The sequence below is a fragment of the Carassius carassius genome, chromosome 45, assembly GCF_963082965.1.
Source record: "Carassius carassius chromosome 45, fCarCar2.1, whole genome shotgun sequence".
Taxonomy (NCBI): Eukaryota; Metazoa; Chordata; class Actinopteri; order Cypriniformes; family Cyprinidae; genus Carassius; species Carassius carassius.
The window spans coordinates 13,773,798-13,787,357 of record NC_081799.1 but is presented as its reverse complement, the minus strand read 5'-3'; the positions used below and the strand labels follow the sequence as shown (position 1 = coordinate 13,787,357).

The following is a 13,560-nucleotide window of genomic DNA, read 5'->3' as shown; positions in this document are numbered from 1 at the left end:
CTTGCCTGCACACAAAAGCCGTTATCACGGCTACCCAGATGTTTCACAAAAAGAGTGTTTTTTCTGGTGTTCCGGCCATGGCCGATGGTGCTATAAATGTTGTGACGATGCCCACTCCTCAGTGCCCATCTCCACATGTAAGCACAGCCCTGCACACAGGGCCTGCGCCCATAATGTCGACTCAAGTCGGTCGCGCACACTGGATAGTAAACGTGCCCACCCCTCAGTGCCCACAATTACTATGTCACACGCGTCATGTGGTTTCTGTAAAAACGAAACCCGTGCATGCTCGTCCGGCCACGGCCGATGGTGCTATAAATGCAGTGACGATGCCCACTACCCAGTGCCCATCTCCACATGTAAGCACAGCCCTGCACACAGGGCTAGCGCACATAAGATCGACTCAGATCGGTCGAGCGCGCCGCATAGTAAACGTGCCCACTTACCAGTGCCCACATACACTATGTCACATACGGCGCGGGGCTTCTGTAAAAACGAGGCCCGTGCACGTACATTCTGCACAGGCAGACAGCGAGTTGAAAGTTGTAAAAGTGCACACATGCAGCCCACGGTTACTCGCAGATATATCGAGTCCCATGGGACCCGCTCAGCCTCCCCCCAGTCGGTTAAGCGCCGGAACGGGGTCGAGGAAGAGCGATCTGCCCGCTGTGATCAGCGCGCTCCCCGCCTCAGATGCGCAGCACACTCGAGCGCCGCCGTTGCCCAGTCAACAGAGCGCGTTTCGCATCCAGCCCTTAGCCATTCATGCAGATGCATGGTCAGCGCTTCCAGGGGTTTCGGATTGGGTGCTAGGCATTTTAAAGAGAGGCTACTCGCTACAGTTTTCTCGACGCCCGGCGCGCTTTTCAACGCGCGTCGAAACGACGGTCAAAACGGAAGTAGCACACATACTTCGGGCCGAAATATCAAAACTGTTGAGCAAAGGGGCTGTAGAGCCTGTGTCTCAAGCTCAAAGCGAGGGGGGGCTGTACAGCAGATACTTTCTGGTGCCCAAGAGAGACGGGGGTCACAGGCCCATACTGGATCTAAGACAGCTGAACAAGGCATTGATGAAACCCAGTTTCAAAATGCTCACAACCAGGAAGCTCCTCGCGCAGATTCGCAGAGGGGACTGGTTCATGTCAATAGATCTGAAGGACGCGTATTTTCAAATACAGATAGCGTCAAACCACAGGCGATATTTGAGATTCGCCTTCGAGGGCCAGGCATACCAGTTTACAGTCCTGCCATTCGGCTTGTCCGTAGCTCCTCGTACGTTTACAAGGTGCATGGATGCAGCGCTCGCTCCTCTCAGACTCAGAGGCATACGAGTGCTGAATTATTTGGACGACTGGCTGGTTCTGGCCCGATCAAGAGCGGAGCTCGTGGACCACAGGGCCGTTTTACTCGATCACCTCGAGAAGCTCGGCCTCAGTGTCAATTGGGCGAAGAGTTCGCTGAACCCCAGTCAGATGATCCTGTTTCTGGGTATAGTTCTGAACTCGTGTTCCATGACGGCGCGGCTGTCACCACAGCGCGCGATGGGCATTCAGCGCGCAGCGAGTTCTTTCCGCTGCGGCGCGACCGTGTCGCTCAAACACTGTCAAAAGATGCTGGGTCTCATGGCCTCAGCATCTCCGGTTCTGCGGCTGGGCCTGCTCCGCATGTGCCCCCTGCAGTTTTGGCTGAAGGCTTGGGTGCCGCGCAGAGCATGGGCGTCTGGCCGGCTGCATTTCAAGGTCGATCAGAGCTGTGTTGCGGCTCTAGCACCTTGGACAGCGAACGTCTGGTACCGATCAGGTGTAAGCCTGGGGACTTCCCCGAGTGTGAAAATGGTGTCGACGGACGCCTCCACTTCGGGATGGGGAGCGCTGCTCGAAGGCAGACCGTCCTTTGGCCTATGGTCAGAACGGGAAAAGCTCCATCATATCAACTGTCTGGAAACGCTGGCAGTGGAGAACGCGCTGACGCGCTTTTGTCCCCATATCAAGGATCACCACGTCGTAGTCCGTTCGGACAACATGTCCGTGGTGTCCTACATAAATCGCCAGGGCAGTCTCGGGTCCCGAAACCTGTGCAGGCTGACGGAACGCCTCCTGGTTTGGGCTCAGCGCAACGTGCGCTCGCTGAGAGCAGTGCATGTGCCTGGACTGCAGGATCTGGGTCCAGACAGGCTGTCCAGAGGCAATGTTCCTACAGGCGAATGGTCTCTACACCCGCAAACAGTCCGGCTGTTGTGGGAGAGATTTGGCATGGCGGAGGTGGACCTCTTTGCGTCCCACGAAAACGCTCACTGCCCCGCGTTCTTTTCCAAGAATGAAAGCGCGCTGTCACGGAGATGGCCGTGCTGCCCGCTTTATGCGTTCCCTCCCGTCTCCCTCCTTCCGCAGGTGATAGAACGGGTGAGAGAAACGAGATGTTCAATACTGCTTGTAGCACCTCTTTGGAAGAACCAACCATGGTTCCCAGATTTGATGCAGTTAGCAGATGTCGCCCCGTGGCCGGTACCGTTGAGGAGGGACCTCCTCTCGCAGGCCAGGGGCTCAATTTGGCACCCTCAACCGGAGTTGTGGTCCCTCCATGTGTGGGCACTCAACGGTTACCCGCTGATCTCGCAGTGGGAGTGCTAAATACCATCACTCAGGCTAGAGCTCCGTCGACACGACGTCTGTATGCCTCGAAGTGGTCGGTGTTCTCCAGCTGGTGCACAGCTCGAGGTTATTCACCCCTTAGTTGTGAGGTGACGGAGGTCCTCTCCTTCCTACAGGAGCTGTTGGATAAGGGCAGAGCCCCATCCACGCTCAAAGTTTATGTTGTGGCCATCGCGGTGTTTTCTGAAACGGCGTCCGGTCAGTCAATAGGAAGGAACGATTTAGTCATCCGGTTCCTCAGAGGAGCTAGGAGGCTGAATCCTCCCAGACCTCCGTCAGTCCCTATGTGGGACCTCGCGGCGGTTTTGGACGCCTTGAAGGGTCCCCCTTTTGAGCCTATCCAATCGGTTAGCCTTCAGCATCTCTCGTTCAAGACAGTATTCTTGTTGGCTCTCGCTTCTGTGAAGCGTTTGGGTGATTTGCACGCGCTCTCGGTGAGCCAGTCGTGCTTGGAGTTTGGGCCCAATGACTCAAGAGTCATACTCAAACCTAGGCACGGTTATGTGCCAAAATCCCTCAACACACCGTTTCGGGCTCAGGTTATTGCCCTGTCTGCCCTGCCGGTGTCAGGGGAGGATGGAGACTCGAGTCTTCTTTGCCCTGTCAGGGTTTTAAGAGCTTATGTGTCTCGCTCTGCTGCCTTTCGGCAGACTGAGCAGCTGTTTGTCTCGTTCGGTGGATGTTCCAAGGGAATGGCTGTTTCGAGACAGACTCTATCCAGATGGATAGTTGACGCCATAGCGTTAGCTTATGCTTCCAGGGGCCTTCAGTGCCCGTTGGGCATCAGAGCACACTCCACAAGAGGCGTCGCCTCGTCGTGGGCGTGGTCTACTGGGATCTCCTTGCAGGATATATGTATGGCGGCAGGTTGGGCCTCGCCGTCTACATTTATCAGGTTCTATAACCTGGAGGTTCCCGCCTTGCATGCAAGGCTGCTGTCGGTATAGTCGAATCAGGGCCCTGAGGGGAATTCTGAGTTCACGAGCGCTATGCGCTGCCGACTGTTATATTGGCAGTATTGCGTAAGACCCGCATTGCCACATTGGTCAGGCCTTGCCTCGACTGTGTGATGTCATATTACCATACCATACCATACCATACCAACTTTATTTGTTAAGCACTTTACAAACACCAAAGTTGACCAAAGTGCTGTACAGAAAAATAAATAAATAAATAAAAATAAAATAGATAAAATAAACATAAGTACCATTTATAACCACACAATAAAAGCATTCAAAGTAACAAATTGAATCAAGTAAATAAAGTCGACTTCTTACTAGGTGTCAAAAGCCAAAGAGAAAAGATGGGTTTTAAGAAGGGTTTTAAAAACAGATAAAGAAGAGGCCTGCTTAACATGCAAAGGCAGATCATTCCATAGTTTAGGGGCAGACACAGCAAAGGCACGGTCCCCTCTGAGCTTACGCTTAGTTTTAGGCACAGTCAGGAGCAGCTGATCATCTGATCTGAGAGAGCGGACGGGTTTATAAGAGTGTAGAAGCTCAGAGAGGTATGGTGGAGCAAGACCATTTAGTGATTTAAAAGCAAATAACAGAATTTTAAAATGGATCCTAAATTGAATAGGCAGCCAGTGTAATGAAGCTAAAATAGGGGAAATTTGCTCATGTTTACGTGTGCCCGTTAAAAGACGTGCTGCTGCATTTTGTATCATCTGGAGACGGGTGATGGAGGACCCACTAACCCCCGCATATAGTGAATTACAGTAGTCCAGCCGTGTAGTTACAAAGGCGTGGATAACAGTTTCAAAATGTTGTCTTGACAGAATTTGCTTTATTTTGGCCAGCTGCCTTAAATGAAAGAAGCTTGATTTGACAACAGCTTTGATCTGACTGTCAAATTTAAGCTCAGGGTCCACTTTAACTCCTAGGTTTGTGATAGTAGGTTTAATATAGGGTGCTAAGGAGCCCAGATCTACAGGTGGGGTCCCAGTGGTGCCTCCAAAAACCATCACTTCTGTTTTTTTATCATTAAAATTTAAAAAGTTTAGAGCCATCCAGGCCTTTATGTCGTCGAGACAATTGAGTAGTTGTCCAACAGAGTTATAATTTTTCTTTTTAAGAGGTACATAAATCTGACTGTCATCTGCATAACAGTGGAATGAAATGCCATACTTTCTAAGTATGGAACCAAGTGGAAGCAAATACAGAGAGAAAAGTAGAGGGCCGAGGACTGAGCCCTGTGGGACCCCACACAAGAGAGGAGCAGAGGAGGATACAGAGTCACCTAAGCTAACACAAAAAGTTCGATCCGCTAAGTATGACCTAAACCAATCCAGTGCTATGCCACTGATGCCAACCCACTGCCTTAAACGTGAAATCAATATTTCATGATCCACTGTGTCAAATGCAGCAGTTAGATCTAAAAGCACAATGATAACACAGTCACCAGAGTCAGTAGCTAAAAAGATATCATTAAAAACTCTTAAAAGAGCAGTTTCGGTGCTGTGCAAGGTCTTAAAACCGGACTGGAAAACCTCTAGTATATTATGTTCTTCCAAAAAGGCCAATAGTTGACTGTACACAATCTTCTCCAAGATTTTTGAAAGGAAAGGCAATTTGGAAATAGGCCTGAAATTAGCAAGAACTGACGGATCTAGAGCAGGTTTTTTAATCAGAGGTTGAACTACTGCATGTTTTAAAATTTCAGGGACCACACCCGAGGTCAGACTACTATTTATAACTGCTACAACAGATGATCCTACAGTGGGGAAAACCTCCTTAAATAGTCGAGGGGGGACAGCATCATATGGAGAACCTGAGGGCTTCAAATGACCAACAACCTCCTCTAAAGAGGAAAAAGTCACCAGCTCAAAATGATCAAAGACAGCCGAGCAGGGGACAGAGATTGAAGGGTCTGAAGCTGAAGGGACAATTTGAGACCTAATAGAAGTGACCTTATCAATAAAAAAGCAAAGGAAGTTTTCACACATAACAGGGGATGCTTCCATACAAGCATTCTGCGGGGCATTTAAAAGTGAGTCAATGGTGTTAAACAAAACACGAGGCTTGTGACAATTTGCCAGAATAATATCTGAGAAATGTTTTCTTTTGGCATCTTTCACAGTTTTCTGGTAATGACGCCAGCAATCCCTTAACATTTGAAGAGACACCTGCAGTTTGTCCTTCTTCCACTTGCGCTCAGCTCTATGGCACTCACGTCTGGCGGCACGAGTCATGTCATTTAACCAGGGCTCAGATTTAGTTTTAGGCTGCCTGGATTTTAATGGAGCCACAGTGTCTAAAACAGTTTGGCAGATGGAGTGAAACCATGAGCAAAGCTCATCTGTGTGCAATACAGACTCGGGAGTGATGGAGTTCTGTTTGAACGCAACCGAGAACTGAACAGCAGTGGAAGGGTTAATCATACGACAGCGCCGTGCAGCAGCGCGAGGTTTAACTGTATGACAGGCAAGAGCAGTCTCAAATAAAACAGGCATATGGTCAGAAAACACTGTGTCACATATCTCTAGATTAAGAACAGGCAAGCCATATGATAAAACAAGATCAAGTGTGTGTCCATGTTCTTGTGTGGGTCCAGACACAGATTGCACAAGATTAAAAGAATCAATGAGGTTTAAAAACCCCTTTGCCATTGGCTTATCAGGACAACACACATGAACATTAAAATCCCCAACAATAAGAACACGATCATATTTAGGCATGATTTCAGCCGAAAAATCATTTAAAAAGTCCTTATTGTACTTAGGGGGCCGATAGACCACAGCACACAACACTGTGTGGGGGTGACCCATCTCAAATTAATTCAGCTCAAAGCTGCTGAAAGCGCAGGACAACAAAATCTGTTTACATTTATAATGACTCTTATATACAGTCGCTATTCCTCCTCCTCGGCCAGATGTTCGCGGGGAGTTAAAGTAGCGGCAATCTTGGTGTACAAATTCAGTGAAAGCGCTAGACTCACCATCGCTCAGCCATGTCTCAGTCTACGCATCTACGGATGCTGCTAGATATGGGACGGAGGGCTTTCCCCCTTTCTGTCCTGGACTCTCTGGGAGTCTGATGTTGCATCAGCCTCCGCTCGATAGGCTGTGCAGTTGCCGCAGAACAAGCCAATGAGCGAACGAGTCGTCTCGCCTATGGCTGTGTACTGCTGCAAATGCGCTTTACAAAAATACAAAAAATTAAGGATAATTTTTTGCTTCAGTATTTCGTGAAAAGAGACTTTTCCCGTAGCGTCTTAGCTAAGACGCAGTACTCGTTCGCTCTTCTAGAGAGAACCGAGGTTACGTTTAGTAACCGAGTACGTTTTTCACAAGTATTGAGAAGTTTTTTGGAAATGTCATGTTCTTGTCATGCCACCTGATGGGAATTGAAGAAGATATTTAATCCTCAGTGTTGCTGTAATGATAAAAGTTGCCCTTTCTATGACATTAACTTCATTGTAGACTATTTTTAGTGTTATTTTATATATGTGACCCTGGACCACAAAACTCACTGGGGTATATTTTTAACAATAACCAAAAAAACATTGTCTTGGTCAAAATTATACATTTTTCTTTTAGACCAAAATCATTAGAATATTAAGCAAAGATCATGTTCCATGAAGATATTTAGTAAATTTCCTACCATAAATATATCAAAACTTAATTGTTGATTACTAATATGCATTGCTAAGAATTCATTTGGACAACTTCAAAAGCTATTTTCTTTCTTTTTTCTCTTCTAGAGAGAACCGAGGTTACGTTTAGTAACCGAGTACGTTTTTCACAAGTATTGAGAAGTTTTTTGGAAATGTCATGTTCTTGTCATGCCACCTGATGGGATCTCTACCTTTCCCTCAGGTCCCAAATACAAGGTGGTGATTGAAGAACCAAGTGTCACCAAGGTTACACGAGTAATCAAAGGAAAACCAATCATCACAGAAGTTACACAAGAGATTGAAGAAGATCCGAGCATCACCAAAGTTACACGACTGATTGAAGAAGATCCAAGCATCACCAAAGTTACACGACTGATTGAAGAAGATCCGAGCATCACCAAAGTTAGACGAGTGATAGAAGAAGATCCGAATGTCACCAAAGTAACACGAGTAATTGAAGAAGATCCGAACGTCACCAAAGTTACACGAGTGTTTGAAGAAGATCCAAGCATCACCAAAGTTAGACGAGTGATAGAAGAAGATCCGAATGTCACCAAAGTAACACGAGTAATTGAAGAAGATCCGAGCATCACCAAAGTTAGACGAGTGATTGGAAAAGATTCAAACATCAAAATTACACGAGTGACTAACGGAGATCCAAGAATCACCATAATGAAAGGAGTGGTTGAAGGAGATACAGGCGTCACCAAAGTTAGACAAGTTAATGAAGGAAAGCCGTCTATTACAAAAGTCACAAGGCTCATTGAAAGTATGTCCAATCTTCATTAGATTAAAAGAAAAGTTCACTCAAATATGAAAATTTGCTGAAAACTCATTTGCTTCAAGGATGGCCTGAGGGTGTTTCTTCACTGCTAAAGATTTGGAGAAATTTAACATTAGATCACTTGCTCAACAATGGATCTTCTACATGTACATGGATGCCGTCAGAATGAGACTCAAAACAGTTTGTGATAAAAACATCACACACACACAAAAAAATCCACAAGTAATCCACATTACTCTAGTCTATGAATTAATGTCTTGAGAAAAGCTGCATGTTTGTAACAAGTTCATCATTAAGTCTCTGTGCATAATATTGCATTCTTGTCTGAATCAGGAGAGAAATATGCACAGAAATATCCAATATTTGCAAGTGATAACAGTCCAAAACAGTTGTAAACTGATTGATTTTGATATGAGAGGTCATCAGAGGATGGACTTTTTCACTGGAGGATTATTATTATGGATCATGGACTGTTTTTAGACAGACGTGATGGAAGTTAAAACTTCTTAATGATGGATTTGTTTCTTACAATCACACAGCTTTCACTTCACAAGACATTCATTGATGAACTGGCATCATGTGGATTATTGTGATGTTTATATCAGCTGTTTGAACTCATTCTGATGGCACCCATTCACTGCAGAGGATTCATTGGTGAGCATGTAATTTTTTCATTGTTGGATGAACTGTTTCTTTTAAGTAGCAAGGTTAATTTTAAAATGACAGACCTCTGTTTTGTGCTCCCTTTTCTTTTTGTGCCTTTTTTGCTCAGCTCACAGTGCTTCATCTGATGGAGAAATTGACACTGAGGGAGATATCAAGAGAATCATGGGTGAAGGTCATTAATTTTAACAGCTTTATTTGGTTATATGTTGTATAATAAATCATTATGTATATTATATGTTTTGGGTTAGAATGTCCAGTTGGTTTTATCAAACATTTGAAAACCGATTCATGCGTAGTAAGGACTGGATTAGAAAGAGACACTCCATGTTCAAGTCTATTCTATAAGTTACCAATACTTTAACAGTTTAGTTTGTTTCAGAATGGCTGTAAACAACTGATAAAGCACTAAAACATTGTGTGTCCATGTTTTGTAGATGTAACCAAGGTGCAGAAGTTTCATGGTGGTGATGTACACATCCTCCGGGAGGAAGATATCAAACAAATCACTGATGCGATTACCCAGGGAGGTTAGTCCAAGAGAGTTTCATATGAGTTGACATATTAATAATAAATGACTATATTTAATCCTCAGTGTTGCTGTAATGATAAAAGTTGCCCTTTCTATGACATTAACTTCATTGTAGACTATTTTTAGTGTTATTTTATATATGTGACCCTGGACCACAAAACTCACTGGGGTATATTTTTAACAATAACCAAAAAAACATTGTCTGGGTCAAAATTATACATTTTTCTTTTAGACCAAAATCATTAGAATATTAAGCAAAGATCATGTTCCATGAAGATATTTAGTAAATTTCCTACCATAAATATATCAAAACTTAATTGTTGATTACTAATATGCATTGCTAAGAATTCATTTGGACAACTTCAAAAGCTATTTTCTTTCTTTTTTTTGCACCCTCAGATTCCAGATTTTCAGATCCAAATATATATAAAATAGTCTGGCCAAATATTCTCTTATCCTAATAAACCATACATCAATGGAAAGCATATTTATTCAACTTTTAGATGATGTATAAATCTCAATTTCAAAAAATTTACACTGAAGACTGGTTTTGTTGTCCAGTGTCTTGTATAGTGTTATAAAGTATATTAGTAAAGTATTTTAAAATGTTAAATTCATTTCAATTTAGTTTAAGTTTTAGAGATTTTTGTTATGTGCTTTTCTATTTTAGTTTAGCTTTTCTAATTTAAGTTTCATCTAATTCATTTGTTTCAGCTTTATTTCAGTTAATGGGGAAAAAAAACATTTTCAATTGGATACAATTTGAATGTGTATAATTGTATGTAAAGGGTGATCAAACTCATTGACACTAAACTGGTGAGCCATTTACATTTGAAAAAACAGAGATTGTTCTTAAATCTTCCCCTTTGGAATAAATTCTTCACATATGTCTTTTTCTCCTGCCAAAAATTTACCCATAATCCTCGGCATGTGCAATAATCATGTTCTTTCCCGTATTGTTTTTTTTTTATGCCACTGATTCAAACATTAATGTTATTTATGATTTTGAAGGGCTTTGGGATCTGTAAGCTTCTTTTGTAGCTTCTTAAAGAGCTTGACATTTTTATTGAGAGCAGCTGTGAATGCGGTGATTCGTCCTCGTTTAGTATTGTTTAATGTTTGTTTGTCTGTATCATTTTATGCCCATGGATTACAATCTCTAGTTACGTAACAGAATAAAGCCCTGTTGGTTTCCCATGGCTCATACACATGGCTCTACTCCAGATGTTCTTGATTTACTGTAACTCCATACCCTATGGTTTTGATTCATTCTTGGCAAGATCACACTTATGATTCAGCTAAAAGAAAGAATCCGTTTTAGAACCTTTAAGCAGTACAGCTAAAGTTAGATTAAGGCTTTCATTATTGACTATTACTCACCAATTTGGCTCATGGTTGGTTTGACTTTCACCCAGAGGTTTGTTCATCCATTCTTCTCATCTCTCCTTGTTCTCAAAGGTGGACCGGGGATCACCACCATAAGTAAAGTAATCAAACCAGGGGTCCAGGTTGTTGAAAGTAAGGCCTAATAAATCAAACGATGATATGCTGTGAGTTAAGTTTTGCTCAGATGTTTGTGTCATTGAATTCTGTTTTTGCTTGAAGCTGAACCAGGGCTCACCACGTTTACTAGAGTAATTAAGAAAAGCCCTCAGATCATTGAAGGTAAGACACGATACATCAAACAGTGGTAAGATGCAGTTAAATCAAATATTCATCTTTTTGTATTCAAATGCACCAGATGAGGAAACCACTGTTACCAGAGTAGTTCGACCAGAACCACAGATAATTGAAGGTAAGAAATTATTTTACACTTCCGATATTCAGATTTTTGAGTGTTTTATTTTAGTGTTTAATATATATATATATATATATATATATATATATATATATACTGTTAAAAACATCAACCCAACATGGGTTATTTGGCAACCTCATGAACTCATGCTGGGTTATTATAATTAATGTTTATACCCAATATGCTGGGTTGTTTTATTTAAGTCAACTATTATTTATAAGTTACATTCCTGCCTTAAAATGGGCTGGAAATTAAATTTTACTGACTCCATAACCTGCCCATAACCAAACAGTACTGACATTAGAGGACATGTTTTAACTTCAAATTGAATTAAAAACAATATTATAACGAATAAGATCCATTTATGTTATGCGAGGCAAAAGGTGTTTCCATTGTTCCATCATTTAAAAGAATATAATTTACAGGACTCTAAAGACTTTATAAATTAAATAAACTGTATACAATCCTTTATTTTGCTTGTGCTTGTGCTCTGACTGTAACTCCGGGTTGTTTCTTCGGAGACAGGCTGAACCCAGTAGAAAAATAACCCAGCATTAAAAATGACCCATCAACTTCGTTACAGTAAAACTACCCAGCACCTGGGTAAAAAAATATTTTAAATAACCCAATAAAATGACCCAACAAGCTGAACCCATCATTTGGGTTAAAAATTATAACCCAGCACCTGAGTAAAAAAATTCAAAACAGCCCAATAAATTGACACAACAGGCTGAACCTTTAAAAAATAATAAACCGTTTTTTAGAATGTAGTAACTGGCTTCAGTTACATTAATTATAATTATAAAAATCATAGTATCTGATTTGATATTATATATGCATACATGATGAATTATTATCATTATTATTATTCTTTTAGGACCAGACTTTTCTAAGATTGTATCTTTCAAGGACAGTCCAGACCTCTTTGAAACAGAATCGGAGAGAATCACCAGAATCATCAAGGGTCAGTGCTTTCACGACTGTGGGAATAATATGAAGACGGATTTAATGCCCAAGATTTAATTGAATTATTTTCCTCCTCAGAGGGTCGTTCTAAAAAACGAGCTGCCATCAGACCACCACACGGTATGTGTTTCAGCTCATTAGCATCAGTTGTGTTTTGCTGTTTTTATATCAATTAAGACACGTACAGTACACATTTAAGTATAGCATCTTTTTGTTCTAATATCCAATTTTACCATAATCCAGACCTTCATAATACAAAGAGGAAAATTAACTATAACTGTCTAGAACAGCTGTTTATATATGTGTGTTTGTGGACTAAAACGCAGGATCAAGGCGGAGAGTGAGAATGGTCAGGCATCACTCCAGACGCAGACAGTGAGATGAATGAGGCTCACTCTGAAGATCCAGCTAAAGAGAAAGACAGTGTTGTAGGGCAGTGTGTTTATCCTGCAAATACACTGTTACTTCAAACCGCATTGAATGTTTACACATTACAAACCAATGCAGTAATATCTTGGATCTATGTGGCACACACCCCACTTCAACTCAGATAAGGGGTACTTGAAATGGTGGTGGTTATAAAGAGAGACATTGGTCATTTTTGTTTGTTTGTTTTTTAAGCTGTTTATATTGTTTCTTTGAATATATATATACTGTATGAGCCTGTCATTGAGCTTGTCGTGCACATGAGATTTTGTGGTGCTTGCATTCAGGGATATGAATGCATTTTTATCTGTAAGGATCAGCAAAGCTTTGGCTGTTGAGTTTACTTTAAATCACGCAGCTTGCCACTTTTCATCTGTTTCTAATTTTCTGTTCATTTTTCATGAATTTCTTCACATCTACATTTTTTAATTGCTTCTTTTTTTTATAGAACTTTTTAATCATAGAAATTCAAATCATCACATTCAAATAAGCCTCAATGGAGTTAAAAAAATTCAATAAAATATTTTCTGTTTAAAGCACCTCTGCTTGTGATTTTATGTCCAAAAAACGGTGACCTGTCTGTTCATTTTTAATGTGCGGTGCACCTATTTCAGTTAATGAATCTGATATAAATACTTAACAACGGTATGAACTGTCCTGAGACATTGCACTGTGACTTTTAGGGTCATTATATACTTCATGAATATGATGGCAGTGACTGCTAATGATGAGCTTAATGATAAAAGGCATCACCAACCATTTACATCCAAGTACAAAGTCACTTTTGAAGTGACTGATTGTCAGTCTCCACACATTCTGCTGTCAGTTTGCTATTCATCTTGACTTTAGTACGGGCTAACAGAGTTAATCCCTTTGTGTTCTTGTTTCAAGATAAATAGCATGTCAAAAATGGCATGAAGTCAATGCAAAAACTAACAGTGTAGAGTTAAAGAAATACATATGTTGACAGGGGATTATGTAGCATCATGCAAGCCTTTACATAAAGACATATGGATGTCTTCATGCCTGAAAAAATAAAGCTTGGCTTCTTAATATATACAATCTGAAGCCCCAGACTTCATTGGGGGGATAACCTTGTCAAGTTTGTTTTAGATAGTGAATA

At 41.9% G+C, this 13,560-nt stretch overlaps 1 protein-coding gene across 3 annotated transcripts in view; it reads left to right on the top strand.

The window, feature by feature from the left end:
* Positions 1-12,858, top strand: part of postna (periostin, osteoblast specific factor a) — a 29,070-nt gene extending 16,212 nt beyond the window's left edge. Inside the window, exons 18-26 of one of the 3 annotated variants that reach the window (XM_059539015.1) lie at positions 7,471-8,037; positions 8,825-8,884; positions 9,153-9,245; positions 10,706-10,765; positions 10,853-10,912; positions 10,989-11,042; positions 11,923-12,009; positions 12,090-12,131; positions 12,338-12,858. In XM_059539015.1, coding sequence (XP_059394998.1) covers positions 7,471-8,037; positions 8,825-8,884; positions 9,153-9,245; positions 10,706-10,765; positions 10,853-10,912; positions 10,989-11,042; positions 11,923-12,009; positions 12,090-12,131; positions 12,338-12,390 — 1,076 coding nt within the window. In that variant the 3' untranslated portion in view covers positions 12,391-12,858. Of the gene's footprint in view, positions 1-7,470; positions 8,038-8,824; positions 8,891-9,152; positions 9,246-10,705; positions 10,766-10,852; positions 10,913-10,988; positions 11,043-11,922; positions 12,010-12,089; positions 12,132-12,337 lie in introns of all 3 variants that reach the window. The other 2 variants (XM_059539014.1, XM_059539017.1) reach the window with 2 other exon arrangements.
* The last annotated feature ends 702 nt before the right edge of the window (positions 12,859-13,560 follow it).